Genomic DNA, 18,336 nt, shown 5'->3' with positions numbered 1-18,336 from the left:
TTATGCCATTATTGGTGTGTAAATTCAATAAATGATATTTAAGTCTATTCTATTGTTATGTACTGATAAGTTTTGGTATCTTGCAGATAGATCATAGCATCAAGATCTAATATCATAAGTTCAGATTTGTTATTTAATTATTTAAATAAATCATAATCTAGCTTTAACTCATGACTTGTGCGTCGTTTAGAAAATCAGGATAACAAGGCTACAAACATCCCGTTAAAACTTAAAAAAGCAAAATAATAGGTTCAGTTTCTATTTGAAAATTCCAAGCTTCCATCACTTGCTGTATTGTGAGTGCATTGGTGTATAGTCAGTTTACTGGTACAGATTTGACTGGTACTGTTACTTAACAAAGTGAATGGTACAAAATTCAATCCCCTGTAATAATAATAATTTCAAATCGGCTTCGATTTTAGTTGTTAACACGATACGAGCGTAACTGACCAAAGTCCGCCGACAGGCCCACACTCGGCGGACGCTAATGAATATAAATTGTAAAACAACAAACGCCCCACCCTTTCGCTTGTGCAATAAACATTAAAAAAATCAATATACGCGTATCAGGCCAGTTGTAACATGATTTATTGATATATATTTTATCACGATACCATCTAAAGTATGGAGTCATAATTGATGACAATTGTACTATGTAGATGTTTTGGTCCGATAGCCAGGGTAAACGGCCCAAACCACCGTGGAGGGCGTAGTATAATCATTTTCGTGTTAACAGCTCTTTACAGCCCCCTGGCGCTTATAAATTTTAATATGTTCCTCTTAATGACTAAGATTATTCGACTCCCGTAGCAGTGGGTGCCTGGATTTTTGCACTTATTTGAATATTATGCAAATTCGTTCCTGTTTGCCGGTTTTCTGTTTAGTATTCTTGGCTCGGCCGAGCTATTTATCAAAAAATGCTGAGATTCCGTTAAGAGATGCATAGGTAGTAAATTAATTTTTGAAAACCATTTTAGTTAGGTAAGGCATTATCAGCTTCTCTTCAGTTTAGTACTATACATATACATGTACTAATAGTGATCTGCGAATTAAATAAGAGGAGTCGAAATACGTGAATCTATTCATTTTTGGATATAATGTTGTAGTGCTAAATGAATATTTATTTTTATATAGTTAATTGGAATGGCAATCAAAATTAAATTTTGCCAGCATATATCTATATCTATCTCCAACCGAAATCTATTATCTACTTTACTAATTAAAACGACAGAGGTAATGTAGTGCTTGACAGCTAAAATAGCTAAACCCACACATACCTCTTTAAAAACAAAGTCGAGCTCGATCAATAAGTATTTTTAATTTAACTTTGAACATGAGAAAAAGTAGTCGTGTGTATTTCTATTCGAAATATTGTAATGAATTTTTAAGTCGTAAAAATGTGAAAGCACAATAAGCAAACGAACAAACAAACTCGTACCAAAGTTTAATAACAGTCAGTATTATAGCATTTATTCGAATCTGTAGATTAACATCATTAAAACTTTTCCTCTAAAACTGAAAGACGACAAAAGTGCACGTACAAAAGTTTCCGATATATATAAAGAACAGCTGAAACAGACCTTTAAAATAGTCCATTGAAAGCTGAAATAAAAACGCGAACGACTATCGAATGAAGTGAAAATGTCTATTTCATTATAGTTGTCGGGCGGGCGGGCGGCAGGGCGCTGGCGGCGTGCCCCGCACTTACAATGACGCTCGTACCTCGCAATTTACATTTTTTATGAATTGTGGACGTTTTTTAATGGCGAAAACTTTATTGTCTTTTTCGTGAGAAGCCCTTTGTCGACGTGATCTCTGTTCTCTTGCGCTTTGCACACAAAAGGTCCTCATTTCGAGATCCTGAGTTTTTAAAGTTATGGAATTTTATATGGTTTGCCGTGAAGATACTTATATTTTTAGGATTCCCAAACAAAACTGTGAAACGGAACCGGAATGGAACGGTCCGTAAGTGTTGTGGTGTTATATGTGTATTAAAAATGTTGATGCTATAGATTTGAAATTAGAGATTATTTTGGCAACATTATGGAAATAAAAAATAATGTACACTATATTTTAATTAATTTCAAAATTATAGCTAAGCTATAATAATAGTAGAATATCATTATTTGATAATATCCCAGAACAATTTACACAACGCCATCTAGTCCCAATCTAAGCAGAGTCTTGTGTTATCGGTACTAAAAGATAATATAAGTACATAGGCACTTGTTTTTGTAAATACATAGATGATACACGCAGAAAACACCCAGACCGAAACATATAGAAAAATAAATGAACACAAATACCGAACCGAACCATCGAAAGTAAGGTGGTGTGCTAAACAGTTAGACCTTAGAGTTAAGGGACAAACAGTTAAGGGAAGTTTATGAGAAACAGTTTCATTCTTTTCTAAATTTCTGAATTATATTCTCAGTTAATTGCTATCAATAAAGACATAAAATATGTAAATAATCCAGGATAAGTATTGTGTAACAGTGTACAGTATTTACACAGCTCTTACGAAATCATCAATCACCCTTCATAAACAAACATGTTCGTCTCAATCTTAAAGCCATATTTCAAGTCTTCTAACCAGGAAATCCTTATCACAATTACGTTTGCGACAATTTCTTAAAGGTATAAATCTATTACAGTAGGTAACTAAAACTAAAAAGGTTCAAACTTTTGTTTCAAAATGCATTAACGCCATATTAAAAAATGTTACTACAAAATATCATTTTTTAACCTTAATATATTAAAAGTTCAGAAGTCGTATCTAACTGATTTACTATTTAATAAGAGATCACCTATCAAGAACCAAGTGAGTCTGGAGAGTTTGCAACATAATGTTGTTTTCGTAACTAAAATAGTATTTGGTGGCGACCCGTTGATCTCAGGGGCGGGGTGTGGGCGGGCGTGTTGTCATAGCAACCATGGGGGAAAATCCCGCACGCCCCCGTCACGCTCCCTGATACCGATTGTTATCTGCGAAGATGCTGGCTCCCCACCTTGCCTTCCGTCTCTTTATACCTACATCAGAAAGCTAATCTGAAAGGGTTTAAGTTCAAGGAGCAGTTGTGCCGTCGTCGACTTTTGGATGTACAGTTTAAGAGCTGTTTTCGCGTGAGCATTTTGCTTTGTCGCGAATCGATCTTATTCTTTTTGAATGGCTGTGCATGTGAAGAGATATCTCCTATTGATGTTAAAATGAACCTTGTAATACGACGCCATATAAAATGCGCGGGTGTAAAAATTGAAGTTGCCGCGTATTGTTGTTTTATGATACTATGTATTTTAAATCGACATTTTGCTACATGTATATTTTGTATTTACATTATCTATCATCTGGAAGGCATACACTATTTTTATTTGTTTATTTGTTACTAGTTGCATACTTACCTACGCATAATTTTTAATTCAGCCTCTCTCCTATTTGCGTATTTTAGTATCGTAGCGTTATGTTAAATAGACTATAGCCGTGCGGGATAAATGGTTTCCCAGTCTAAAAGAATATTCAAAATCGGTTTAGTATATCCAGAGATTACCTTCTGCAACCTCACAAACTACTCTTTCTAAAATGGTATACATATGAAAACTAGGATTACCTACATTAATATAGTTTTAAGAATTTATACATGAATAGATTTTTACACGTAGTATTATAATATTTATAAAATTCAATGTAACTACAATGATATCACTAATGTTATATTTTAATAGACATAACGATAATGTTTTCTTGTGTTTGTTTTGAAATGTTATCCTGAAAGATAATTGTATAGTCACGTCAAACGGTAATAGTACCTATTAGAAAATTATTACTGTCAACATTTATGTTTAGAATACATTGTTTTTTGACAACGTGTTGTTGTGCCGCCATATGTATATATTCACAAATATGGCAAAATTCAGTACTTTAAAACCTTTATTAAATAATAGAAATATAAGACAATAGATAATAAATATACAAGTGACTGAAATAGATATTCATACAACGTCAACATTCAAAATTAATTTTGAAAGTTGACTTTGATTACTTACAGGCTAAAGAGCGTTGCGGTCTTAACTATTGCTGCTTCCTAGTCACACAGATTGTGAGTCGAAATTGGAAAAATGAATAAACATTTTTGTTAATTTAAATTTTTAGTTGATGATGAAAAATATTGAAAACCGGCGGAATCTTAGCCTTTAGCCACTTGGACTCAAATATACTCACTGACAATGTCTCTTACTACCTTATATAGAAGTACAACTGTGATGCTATATTTATTAATTTCGGTTTATATAAAATTTTAACGAGTTGAAAATTCTATTAACGCAGTAAAATAAACTTGATAGTTTCATATGCTATAAGGAAGAGGTTAATTTGACTTGATTTCATTTTTTATGTATCGTTTTTTATCCAAATCTAATAGGTAATACCTAGGATACAATTTACGCTTAGTGCAGACTTAGGCAGAGTGTTAATGTACCCAACTGATCACTTTGTTTAATTGTCATAGATATTAATAGCACGGATTGTTAATACCTATGTTGCAGTTTCTTAAAGAAAGCAAACTGTTATTTTGATATAAATAAATATTATTAATCAGTATTCACAAATAACTTACCTAATGTTTTATTTTTATCAATAGTGCCTAGCATTGACTCGTCCGTCCTTGTCCTTCCAAACCCCAAAGTAGCCCCCGTCCCATCTTGTGCCAACTGTCCTCCATAGAAATCACCGAAAGCCGTCGCTGTACCAAGAAGACCCGATCTGTCCTGTAAGGCTGCTTTTGCTTTTTCTACACTCTGCTTTAGCTGCTCGAAAGTGGATTGATGTAAGCGGTAAGGAGACCATTCTGTTGTGGGCCAGGGTTCCTCTTTGAGGGCACTTCGCTTCAATTCTAGAGCGCCGGCGTAGGAACAACTGCTTTCGTACATCGCAGCTTTACGGAGCGCCGATACGCACTTCAGACCCCGCAAGTCAACCCTGCGAAAAAACAAAATATTAAAATATCGATAACAAACTATTTGCCATTCTGGAGGACGAAGGTGTCATCACCCTTGCACCCTTTAACTTGACGTAACATAATCAACCAGCATGTAGTCCCAAGAAACGCACAGTTTGTATTATGCGTACTAGACAGCTATAAGATATATTTAAATACATTTGCTTTAGTAAGTCCATACATTATATAAAATAAAAAACCAATCCAACACAATCCTACTTATGTATACAATTTTTCACATTGTGCGAGGAATCGGAACAGTAAAATGGCGTGCTAACCCGCTGGACCATTAGAGCCGTGTGTATTACAACATTGTAATTCATATGTAACTAGTTTGAAACGGAACAAGCTTCAAAGTTTTAATGATTTTCCTGCCATGAACATTAAAACAGGTTTTATAGGAACTCATAACATTGCACCGATGTACTATACACCTAGATATTTGACGTGTCTGTGTATGTATTTACTGTCGGTTGTATATATGTTATACTCAATTATAAAATTAAAAAATATAATATTTTTATACCACATAATAATCTTAAGTTAGATAATTTTGCGGATATGTTTACCACTATATCCGAGTTTAAATAGAAAGGATTTAATCTTAAAGACCAGTTTGAAAACATTTATCTTCGATAGTGACGATTTTTATTCATATATTCCACTTACCATTTGTCATGTTCAAAGAGTTATTATCACTCACCCTTTAAAGTTTATCTCAGAATTGTAACATTTTTTTTATAAATATATAGTATTTACAATATAATAATGTATTATGACTCACTCACACACATAAGTAATATGTATGACACCCGCGAGACAGATACGTTAAATTGTAACTCAAATAAATATTTCAATAAAATTGAAATAAATACATAACAGATATGACTAGTGTTGTGCCGGTGTGGGGACTAGTCCGTTTTTATAGAGCCGTCACCTAGTGTTCGGTTTGTTAGTGGGTGGGCACACAATACGCGCTCGTTATCAGTGACCTATATTGGTGTACAACAGGGATACATATGTGAACGTGCAGCATCCGGTGTAACGTTGAACATACAAAGATCCTATAGGTTTTACTTTTCATTGACATCGCCAGAGGAGATCGTTGACCAGAGAAGGCCAGTGAACAGATATTATATATAAACGCTTGTTTAAACGGTTACTTTAAAGAGGGACTACTTTTTCAATTTTCAATAATAGTAATTCCTAAAAAGAACGATTTAACGCCTTTTAGGCAGTTCGCCAAAATTTGACTAAATTTTGGCGATCTGATATCACATCTACACTAAGAAAAACTCATATTAATAAACTTACACAAAATATTACTATTGTGTTATATTAAGACGTTAAGTAAAAACATTGTAACCCTATTTACAAATTTTGTGCAGAGGGAGGAGTTTGAAATTTCGCACACATATAGTTTATATAGAGAACTAGTACGAAAGTTAAATATATTTTTAAATTACGCTTAAAAATACATTTAATCAATTTAAAAAATATTACACACACTACCATGTATTTTACACACACACGCTTACTTATATTACACACACACGTATTATAGTATTTTACAATAGAACCTTAATAATTTTCAAACCTATAATTTAAATTTATTATTGTCGTAACTCGACTACTGGGCGACCACTAGTTTAATTATGTTATGTAAAATGACCTCGATGAAACAAAAGCCTTGAGTTTAGTGCAGGGCTTTTTGTTTAAACAATTTATCTGTATTCCTTAATGCAGAGGATTAAATAACAATATATATTTACAAACAATAAAGATTTACTAAATACATACATATACAATCTGATCGACACAAATGTACATACTAATAAATAATAAATGGTATGAATGGTATTGGGTGTTATATACAATACTAGATTGTTGTGATATATAAAACTAGCTACTCGCCCCGGCTTCGCACGGGTGTATATGTATTATATATATAAATCTTCCCCTAGAATCACTTTATCTATTAAAAATATCGTTTCAAAATCCGTAATTTTAAAGATTTGTATAATTGTGACGTTCAACCCAGACAAAGTCTGAATTGGCCTCTACTTATGTAATATTTAATAGATTTTTTTACATTTTGAGAGCGGAATATGTGTCTGTGGATATCCTGATGGTTAGGTTACTGCCGCCACAAGCCTAGCCTTTTAGTGTAATATCGGTTCGGATGTACATTTAGCAGGAGATTGTCCCGATTTGCCATTTTTTTGGCCCGCACTCACTAATCCTTGTGAGTGCGGGAAAAAAATATTTTGGAAAAGCGCACGGAGGAGAACACTTTGTTCATTGATATAATAGTTTTTTCCTGTGCCATGTCAGGTTGACCTCCACGCGGTTCCCCCTGGAAACCATCGTGATAAATTCCTGGTAAATTTGTCACGATGGGCTAACTAACCTGACCTCATGCTCATCTTATCATCATCCACTGGTGCCCCGCCAGCGTAAACCGTCAGCGCAGGTGGGTGCATCATTCCATTATCAACCCAAAAAAAAAAATAGTTTTTTCCTTTTCCTAAAATGAACTGTCCACAATACCGTGACGGTAAGTGGCAACTATCCGGCTACTTCTACTGCCCCACATCGCTGAATTAAGATAATGTTTGGTAAAGAGTTATATTGAATTCTATGTACAGCTAGAAGCTATATTTTCCTTAGAATAATTTTTGTGTGAAATTTATTATTCAGACGTCTGATTTGCTTTGAAAAATTACTATTTATATATACTAATACTATAAATTTTCACGTGTGTCTGTACGTTTGTTACCGTTGTCATATACATAGATATAGTGCATCACTAGAATGGCTATCTTATACAGTATTTAATTAACGGTTAGTTAGTAATTTATAAAAGTATGATTTATTATTTTCTTATAATTACGATTTCAAACTAGAATTAATCCGAGAGATGGCGGTAGTTCCCTCCCTTGCTTTGTTGTCTGTTGCTGTGTTGTGTTGCCACAATGCCTTTTGGTATTATGGTATGGAGGGTAAATAAAAATGTTTTTCTATTTATTTATCCATTGCATTTCATAATGTTACAGTAATTACTCTGATATATGATATTTACATCCATTAGCTCGATATAACAGATTGATCAGTATGGACTCTGTTGGGTACAGCAACCGGAAGAGAAGAGACGTATTATAAATTCAAACGGCTGTTAAATTGTTTGTTACATTTTCACTGTTAAACGGCTAAACATATCTTAATGAAATTTAATGTGTAGATAGATCATATGACGCCCTCGTTGGCTACCTTTTATTTCAAACTGCAGGCAAAATCGCGTGTCATAATTAGTTTTTAATATGTGGGAGTCTCACCTCATATCGGAGATGCGTCTCCTTTTCGGTCGCTTTGTATCTTTCTTGACGTTTTCCGTGGTGACCGTTTAATGGTGGTATCACATTGCAGTGATACCACTAGCACACTATAAAAACCGCCTCCAACACAAATCAGGCGCACTACATTTTCACTATCCTCCCAATATCTTAACTCGTCACTAATTTATCATTAGATGGTGCAATTACGCGATGATCTCTAATAAAGATTGTTAACCCGTCACAGATGTAATGTACAGTGTTGCGGTGGTCTCTTCTAATATGTATTAACCCGACACAAATTCAGAATAGGATGGTCCGATGATGCGATGTTGTCTTGTTACTGCTGGTTTCCGGTGCTCCGTGATGATCATTTCACTGTGGCCTTCCAGTGACTGCGGACGGCGCGCCTGCGCGAGCACAACGTCCAAATTGACTACATCCGGCATAAGGGAAATATGTCGCATAGCCAATTTATTATGCTGCTCGATTTGACCACGGACGTGATGTTTTAACTGGTGTTTTCATTTTAATTATACCTATCGTTATAGAAAAGAATAGCATATTTTTATGAATGATAATGGAAAGTCGCATTCATCTGTGCGGTTTACGCAGGCAGAACAATAATTGAGGATGATGTTAGTGATGATGATGAGTTAGCCCATCGTAAAAAAATAACCTGGCATTTATCATGATGGTTTCCAGGGCAAAACCCTGTGAGGTGAACCTAATATAGTATATTGTTAGTAATTGGGTTAACAAACTCTTTCACCCCAGAATAGCATATGATACCGGTAACTAAGAAGGACTAAATCACTGGCAGAAAATGCCAGGACTGGTACATTCAAAAGCCCTAATGACGGGCTACTAGAATTAATACTCTAATAGACTATTGCTATTGTATAAAAACAATATATGTATCATGATTCTGGTCCTCACTGGTCAATGCAAATTAAAAAATCACATGGCTAACCTGAGCTGGTATGTAGTTAACAATTGCAGAAATGACCAAACACATCCTATGTGGTTGTAGCTCACTCAAGCAAAAACGAAATATCTCCCATGTAGGTAAAGTCTCGCTAAGTCTGTCAAGGAAAAGAATTAAATTCTTGTCCCTGACGAGTCTAGGCAGCGAACTCTAAAAAAGGGCGAGCACAATAGATCTATACACGTCGTAGTGCTACAGGTATAAGCACCAAGTAATAGACCAAATCCTATAATAAAAAAAAATAAGAATTATAACCATTGTGGTAAAAATAATAGCTTCCAACTGGCACAGTAGTGTCCCCCCACCAAGCCGAACTAAGTTGTACTAACAGGTAACTGTTAGTGCGACTATGCAGTTTAAATTTTTAGTACTCACGAGGACATATATTATATATATCTGGCTATAACTATACTATAAACACAAGTGACGATAGCTACGTTTTTACGTAGCTTCATTACCAGCACATATAAATTGTCGTTAAACTAAGTTAGCAGATAGGCTAACAGTCATAGTAAATATTACTAACTCTAACCAATGTTAGATGTGTTGTTCAACAAATAATTATCGTCCATCGCTCTGGGATCATTCTATTACATAAACAATAGTCTGGATACTTTAAAAAATTTCATTATTTTCATTTTGTAAATTATCCAGAATGGCACTTGCTAACGGTCCAACTGTCCAGTGACGACTGTCTATATACATGAATAGTTCTGCGGACATCACCGCGGCATCATGAATTCATAAAAAAAACGGTTTTTTTCATTTAAAACATCAATGGAATCCATAAACAATAACGTGAAGAAAAACAAAAAACACGCTGGGTAGTGATTTAAAAAAGCAAAATTCAATTTCCACACTGTCAATGCAAACGAAAGTGCATGTGTATTGTTGTTGTTGGGCTGCCGTGTCACGTGTCATTTAGAAACCGCGGCCAAGTGATATTACGGCCAATGTTTTGACAATATATACATATTATGCTGAATGACATCATTGCATTGATTATCTTCATTCAAATTAAAGTTTTATTTTAAAAATTAAAGTAACACTTGCGAAGTTTATTGCTAATTCTTGGCTGTGTTTGCATTCCAGACTTATGGATTAGAGATTAGAAAATAACAATTTGAAATTAGTTTCATTGAGAACTTTGAAAACAAATCAAAATATGTCTGTTTTGGCGTCGGCGCTATATTACATATTTGCGTGAAAGAGTAACAAACATCCAAACACACTTACATACTCACAAACTTTAGCATTTATAACATTAATAAGAATTTGAGCAACAATACTAGGAACTATAAATATATAGTTCAGTAGCATATTGTATACACAAATATATAATGCATAGTATTGGCGAGAATAAATTCAATAATATTTTAATTCTGTAGACTATTAAGCTTTTGTTGTAAAATATTACATACTGAATCGACAGCTGAAGGTTCCTGGAAAGAAATATTTGACAGTTAATATTGTCTTTCTGCCAAATCTCTACGTCGCGCCGCGGCGTCGGTCAGCCATTGCTGACTCTTAGTCTGATCAGATATGTGTGTACCTATATGTCAAACACAGTAGTGTAGTAGTTATGTAATTATTTCGTATTACCTATTACTTAATTCGCGTGAAATTTAACTTTTTTTTTTATTATTTCTATTAAATATTTCTATAATATTTTTAAGCATTACTAAAAAATTATATGCTTTTAGGACTTCTTTTCCCGTACCTTTAACAGGGGGTTTATGTTTTGTTTTGCTTTACGTACTAATATAATGATTACGACATACTCTAAAATATAAGTATTAGCTCAACGACGCATAGAAAATCATCTGAATTAAATTTAAGATCGTGGATATTGAACATTGTGGTTTTAAAACATTTTTATAGATACTACATTTTAAAAACTCCGAGGATATATCTTTATAGATAACTAATATTACAAAGAGGTCAAGTTTGTGTGAATGTCGTAGACGGTAATGTCTGGATCTTCAAACCCATTTCGAAAATTCTTCTACAAATAGAAAAAAGCGGAGTTGTAATGAAAAAATGTTGCAAAAACACGGAAAATGTGAATAATATTATAAATACGAATGCGCTTTTCACATCTGTTTATTATTTACATTCTGTTAGACTACTAAACATGTATTAATATGTTTATATATTTGCATATGTATTTTTTCTATATTTATTTGTTTTTATTTTTTTTTATTTTAATTATTAAAGTGCACCGCCTTCTTATCTCTGATCAACGCGACGTTTGAATGGTAGGTGTAGGCATTAGGCATTAGTTCGCCATTTTTGTGTGCAAAAGAATAAATAAATATATAAAGAAATAAATAAAATAATAAAAAGCTAAATGCAGAATAATAAGAAGGTATATAACACCATGAAGATGTAGGCAATCTTTTATCTTAGAAAAGCAGACAAAGACACAAGAGAGCAGTAAGTGAAATATAAATGGCAGTCGTATAATAAAATAAGCGAATAGAGATGTGCGGGGGCGTGCCGCGTCGCTCGCAGCCGGAAGCCGGCATTAGCTTAATACGCGGCATGAAGCGTCATCCGCTGGTCAATCCGAGTCCCGTGTACCAGGTGGGTGACCTTCATTATATAAATACTTCACTATTCAAATACAACATGATGACCTCAGTGGTCTAGCGGCATAATACCACGTTATTTCCATGGTCGCAGGTTCGATTCCTCGCATGATACACACATTTGTATTGATTACAAATCATTTGTATTTATGAGTATGAATTTTTATATTGGTCTCGGTTGTTTCTATGTATATTATAAACTAGCTGTACACGCGACTTCGCCCGCGTGGATTATAACTTTATTTTTCTAAAATAAAAGTAGTCTAAGTTACTCCTTATTACATTAGCTACCTGCAAAAAAAGGCCCGTCAAAATCGGTCCAACCCTTTTAGAGATTAGCCGGAACAAACAGACAGACAGACAGACAAAAATTGTAAACTATTGTAAACAAGCACCAAAAATATTTATTTTTTTGGTGCTTGTACCAAGTAAAAAACGGTTATTTCAATATTATAAACAGACACTCCAATTTTATTTATATAATTTGTTTAATTAATAATATTAATATGTTTATTTTACAATAAAAATTAATTTGAGTACTTTTTACATTATTAGTACCCATAAACTCTAATTAGCTGGCAACAAGATGTCATTTATCAATTGTTCTTTACCATACTAATATTATAAAGAGGAAAAGTTTGTTTGTTTGTATTGAATAGGCTCCGAAACTACTGGATCGATTTGAAAAATTCTTTCACTAACACGAAGCTACATTATCCCTGAGTATCATAGGCTATATTATATTTCCAAAATAATTAGGAATCCTTACGAAATCTCCAATAATGTAACCCAAGGTGTGAATAAATTACACAAAAAATACCTAACACCGCATGCGCTGCAAAAAATATTGATGATAGAATAAAATGATGTACCACAACTTTGAACACATCATTATCTATAAGAAGTGTCGCGACGGCATATGTATGTTTTTTTTTTTAATTAAATGAAGTGCCACCTCTAGAAAAGCCTCCTTATTTTGTATCTTGGTATTAATCATTATCAAAATAAATAACCTCATATTAACAACTGCTTCAATACCTGTATATAACTTTTTGAATTATTCAATTCGGACATTCCATTCGAAAGATATCACGTATTTAACAATGTAAGTATTAAAAAAAACCCGCTCAGTTAACTATAAACCAAATGCTACGTAGGAGCGTCAAGATCTCTCATTGATTATGTGGGATAAATGCACCATGAGCCATGGATAGAAGGCTGATGAATGAGGCTTTGGATAGAACCTTAAAAGATCTTAGAAACACTCTGCTCTCATGGGCGGTATTACTTTTGTATTTGCTTTAGATTTCTGACAGACTTTCCCTATCATTAACATCGTCTCCCTTATGAACTTTAATTGAAAGTTTAAAATTACAGACGAATATGAGTGTCGAGAGCTCATAATCATGGAATCACAGATAGTGATTTCCCACAACAACTGCTCAAACTTAGGGAAGGAATTTTTCCCACTACCAATTTAAACAGAAATTGTGATATCTTTCTGGATGAGTCCCTAGGTCAAATCGTCCATAATTTAGAAATTTTGATAGATGCTGCATACCCTGACATATGCATATCGAGAATTTGTACGAAAAAGGCTTTCATTGGTTGTCATCTAGGGTAATAGTGTTACCTAAGAATGTTACTGTCAACGAAATAATCTGATTATTCAAAAAGTTCCTGGACAAATAAAAAATTACAAATCAATCGACAGCGTGACTAATATCGAAAACGCAGTTCATTATCCACAGGAATTTTTACTAAACCCTTCTGGACTGCTACCATACGATTTGACGTCAAAAATCGGAATTTCTCAAAAGCATGATCCAATCATGATTTTAAGAAACCCATCAGAGACTGCTTACTAAGGAATTGAAGGACAATTTAATTATAGCGACTATTACCAGCGGCACGGGCCAATGCAGCCGGGCAACTAGCTCATATACCAGGAATACCGATGATCGCAATTAATCTGCCATTACCATTTAAAAGGCTCCAATTTCCGGTTAAAATATCTTCTATGTAATAGACCAATGTATGTTTTGATCTTAAAAAAAATACTTGGAATTTGATGCGTTTTTGTTTAAGAGGCAGAATAGATAGAGTAACTAAAGAGGAAGGTTTAGGATATATAACGTCCCACTACTGAACACGGATCTTTATACGTGCGATAACCTACATATTCGATGTCCACGCGGGCGAAGCCGCGGGCGGATAGCTAGTTTATTATAATATATGTAGAGTACAAGCCACTACCGATTTTTCGAAGTATGGTGTACATTCACAAAACAAAAAAATTATTTCAATCCAACGTGGCACATCGCGGCAGCGTATCCAAGATACTGAAGTTTTTATGAGCTTTATGAAAACTATATAAAATAATTTTTATGTAGATTGATTTTTAGTTTTCTCCACCATATAACTATAATTGAATATCTAGTCACACTACTGATAAGGCAGTGTGCTAAACCACTAGACAACCGAGGTCAGTCGTCGTCAAGATTATATAACAATAGTCCGCAATATAACAAACACCACACGATGTGATACATGGCATTATAACAAACAGCTTGACACAATGACAATGTAGCCTACTAAACTATTCATGAACTATGCAAGTACACTTGTATGCAATAATTAATTCTCAACTGATTTATGCGAATATTATTCAAGCACTTAGAACATACAGCGCTCACTACGAGTAGATACATCGGTCTGAATTTATGCTTGTATGGTAATTTTGAAGCTACCTGGAATACATTTGCGTTTCCAAGTAAAACTGCCAACGTTATCTTTTTATGGGGTGTACTGTACTTTAAATTTACTATCGCGACTATATAGAAGGAATTTGAATTTTTTATAAAGCAAATGTAATCTTTATGGAGCGAAGATATTAAAAAAGAGTTTTAAACAAACAATTTAACGAATATTAGAAAAATAGCATCTACGCAGTTTATTAATTTAATACCCTGATTTAGGGCTCGAAGTTCGTTAGTTTATCACTGTATATTTCTGATTAACTCTTCGGTGATTTAAAGGTTGGCAACAAACCTTATTAAGTCGGCGCCGCGGCGTTAGAGTGACCCCAATCAAGATTGTAATATCCATAAACTGCAATGCCGATAATTGATAATTTCTCAGTCCACTCTATTAAAGATTAAGTTGTTTAGGCAGTATGACCCATTCTCTTCATCTGTCTGCATTTTAAAACAGCAACAGATAATACAGAGTTGTAAATGTAAGATATTTTTATAAAAGAAATAGCGTATATCTTATAGTAAGACATAAAATTGTCAAAAATTTATTACACTAAAACTAAAGAACTGGTAAATATTTATTTTTATATGATCTAAAGTTATTAAAATCTCGATGGATTGATATAAAATGGTAATCGTCGCCAATATATGGAAACAGTACAAGAAAATTGTGATGACCTCTGCAATTTACTATTCGTCTAGTCTGTATTTCACGCCTCAAACCTGAACATAAGCAGATTAAGTGTGTATGATAAGTGATCGTAGATAATTTATGAAATAGAGTTTGTGTAATATTCTTTCAACTATAATTAACATGAATAACAAATGAGAGAACATGATAAAATGGAAAATTAAATTATCTAATACATAAAATTCTCATATCACAGTGTTCGTTGCCATACTTCTCCGAAACCATTTAACTTATTTTATCTGAGAATAGGTTGTTATATATTTTTGTTCTCCTATGTTATTAGGAAGCTCCACGGCAAAACATTTTTTTAAATTATTAGAACAAAATTTGTTTCTTTTATGTAGTATTGAAAAATACATAGAACTTAAAATTTTAACCTTTCTTTATAATGCTCTTTTTTTGTTTACCATATTAACTTATATGACAAAACCGTTGATCAGCTAGAATGGTATATAATTTAACACCTTAAACCCAATATTTAGTCTGTATAGGCGGGCGATATGCGATTTATATACCTACATATCAATCACACAATTTATCTATATATAAACGTTGTCATGAACAAATAACAGATGCGGTCAGATGTTGTTTATGCGGAGACATGTATTCTTATTATTAGTAAATAGTTCTCTTTTCAAAAACTGTAATATGATATTGTATGTAACCATCTAATAGCATACATAAAAGTGGAAAATATTAATAAAAATATAGCTGTTCGTGGTTTTATGATTGCATGCGATTGCGGGCACTTTGTGTCTACACAGAATGCTTGCCAAATGTACTCCACATTACGAACAAAATAGTTTACGTTGTTTGTATCATAATAACGTGAAAGGAAATTTATGTCGAGCAATTTGCAAAACAAAAATTACTAATAGATAAAAATGTATTACGGATACAGACAGAAATGAAATTCCATGAAATCCATGTTGTTGTGAAGAGTTTGGAAAGTAGGGATAAGATGAAAACAGTGAACTCATGAAACTGCTTCTATGAAAAATGTTATATGAAATATTTTCCTTTTCTGATTAAATCAAATCATGATATCCTTAGTCACATAGGTCTATTACTGACTTTTATATGTCGAATATACCACCGGTTCGGTGGTGGTACATTTTTATCTTGTTTTTGCTAAGAACAGACAACAAGAAATTCTGCTCTTATTTATTTAAAATGACCGAACGTGATTAAAAAATACAGATTAATTTTTAAATTCAATTAGGGAGAATGTAGGTATTACCAGTAGGTATATGATATGGCATTTGTCGCCTAAATATATTCATTAAATAGATCAGATGTGCTTCCTCCTATAAGTATTCTTGATCTTCAATAGGTTTCAACTATTTAGATATTAGGAAATACCGAACAAATCAACAAAATCACTATCATATTGGTAATAATATTAAACGTTCAGAATATTAAATTGATATACGAATAGAGTAACAGTACCAACTACTGTCACCGTCGGAATAGGAAATGTATTATAAAGTACAATAGCGCCATGAGGATGAAGAACTTCAAGGTAATTTGCATGTGGCTTGCTTTGCATAACGTATTATTTTCAGCTTTCCATGTCTAACATTTCCGCAGGTTTTATTGTAGGTAATATATATTTACTAATTATACAAGTTTTTTACAGTGACAATATACTAGTTATTTGTGCATATTAAAACTTATTTTTTGTTATACCCTTGAGATTTGTTATAAAGACTGAAGATAGTTTTGGGTAAGAATAGAAAACAATCGCAATTGGTTTTAAGTGATTAATAAAAACAAGTGATGTTACTTATATATAAAAGTGCTTATTAGTTTTAAGGAAAATATATATTAATTCTATTTTAATGTTAATGGCGTTATCTCTATTTACCTTTACTCAAGGTCAGTTACAAAACAGTGATCTAAATGTTAAAGTTAAGTACGGCAGTAAGTTACATATATTATATTTAATAGAAATATGCAATTAATCTATTCAAGAAAATATAACTGCTCGCAGTCTGTACATCGAAGGTATACACGAGAATAACTGTTATTATGGAATAAAATATATAATTGTAATAGAACCTAAAATGTTTGTCAATTTTTTTTTGTTGCTTGAAGACATTTCTGAGATTAGCACAAAGATAGCGCTGATCTCAGAAATGATTTTACCGTTTTGCGTACGATATTTAGTCATTCATTGTTGTAAGCTTCACAAAAGTTTGTTATTTTATTTCAGTAGGCAAATAAATAAAAAATATACGGATACTAAATCTATGCTAGTTTCAAAACAAATCTCATAAATAGTATAAGTTAACGTTACTGTCCAGGCCCGTTTATAACTTCGTTATTTCTAGTCACGTAATGGTGTGCCATAAGGATTGCCCTGCATTTTAGCGGTGTATTGTAGAAATAATTCATTTTAACATTGTGTAGGTATATTTTATAATCTAGGGGAAAACGGAACGCACAGCTAGTTTAAAAGTAATTTCATAGTAAGATTATTAAAGTAGTAGATTTTGTTTACATAAGTACATATAAGTTATATTTGATTAAGTTGAACATTGAAGATATATGTTATTACTGTATGAGTAATATTTTATTTGTAGCTAGAAAAGCTACTAGTGTAGTAAATTGAGTTATCTTGAGTACAGTTAATATGTTATAATAGGTACAATAAATGTGTGAAATTATGTACATAAGTACATATGTTTTCGTATATAACACACCAGACACAGTTCGCTACAATATGAAAATACATCAAATAAAAAAGACACTGACATATTAACACGCTTTGAAAGTATATCAAATGGGGTTAAATTGTGGCTATCACCACAACAGTTCACTTCCGACAAGAGAGCGCGCCTTAAAAGCTTACCTTCAGTCGATCCCCATCATGGTCACACGACAAGTCAAGACACAGTCCATGTTGTGCACGGCACGGCACGACACTCGGAAGGGCCACGTCCGACCTATTTGTCTTGTTTGCGCGGGAAAAAAATAAACAAATC

At 33.2% G+C, this 18,336-nt stretch overlaps 1 protein-coding gene across 4 annotated transcripts in view; it reads right to left on the bottom strand.

Annotated features, from left to right (window-relative positions):
- LOC131841565 (DNA-binding protein D-ETS-3-like) overlaps positions 1-18,336 on the bottom strand; it is an 83,622-nt gene extending 65,286 nt beyond the window's left edge. For 3 of the 4 annotated variants that reach the window (XM_059189887.1, XM_059189910.1, XM_059189902.1), the window contains exons 1-2: positions 8,327-8,696; positions 4,611-4,972 (exon numbers count right to left, since the gene is read on the bottom strand). In XM_059189887.1, coding sequence (XP_059045870.1) covers positions 4,611-4,972; positions 8,327-8,331 — 367 coding nt within the window. In that variant the 5' untranslated portion in view covers positions 8,332-8,696. Of the gene's footprint in view, positions 1-4,610; positions 4,973-8,326; positions 8,697-18,203 lie in introns of those variants that run through there. The other variant, XM_059189894.1, reaches the window with a different exon arrangement.

This window comes from Achroia grisella, unplaced genomic scaffold, assembly GCF_030625045.1.
Source record: "Achroia grisella isolate CSIRO2021 unplaced genomic scaffold, CSIRO_AGI_Agris_v1 utg1064, whole genome shotgun sequence".
Classification (NCBI taxonomy): Eukaryota; Metazoa; Arthropoda; class Insecta; order Lepidoptera; family Pyralidae; genus Achroia; species Achroia grisella.
The sequence above is the reverse complement of the archived record's forward strand: the minus strand, read 5'-3'. Positions and strand labels throughout refer to the sequence as shown.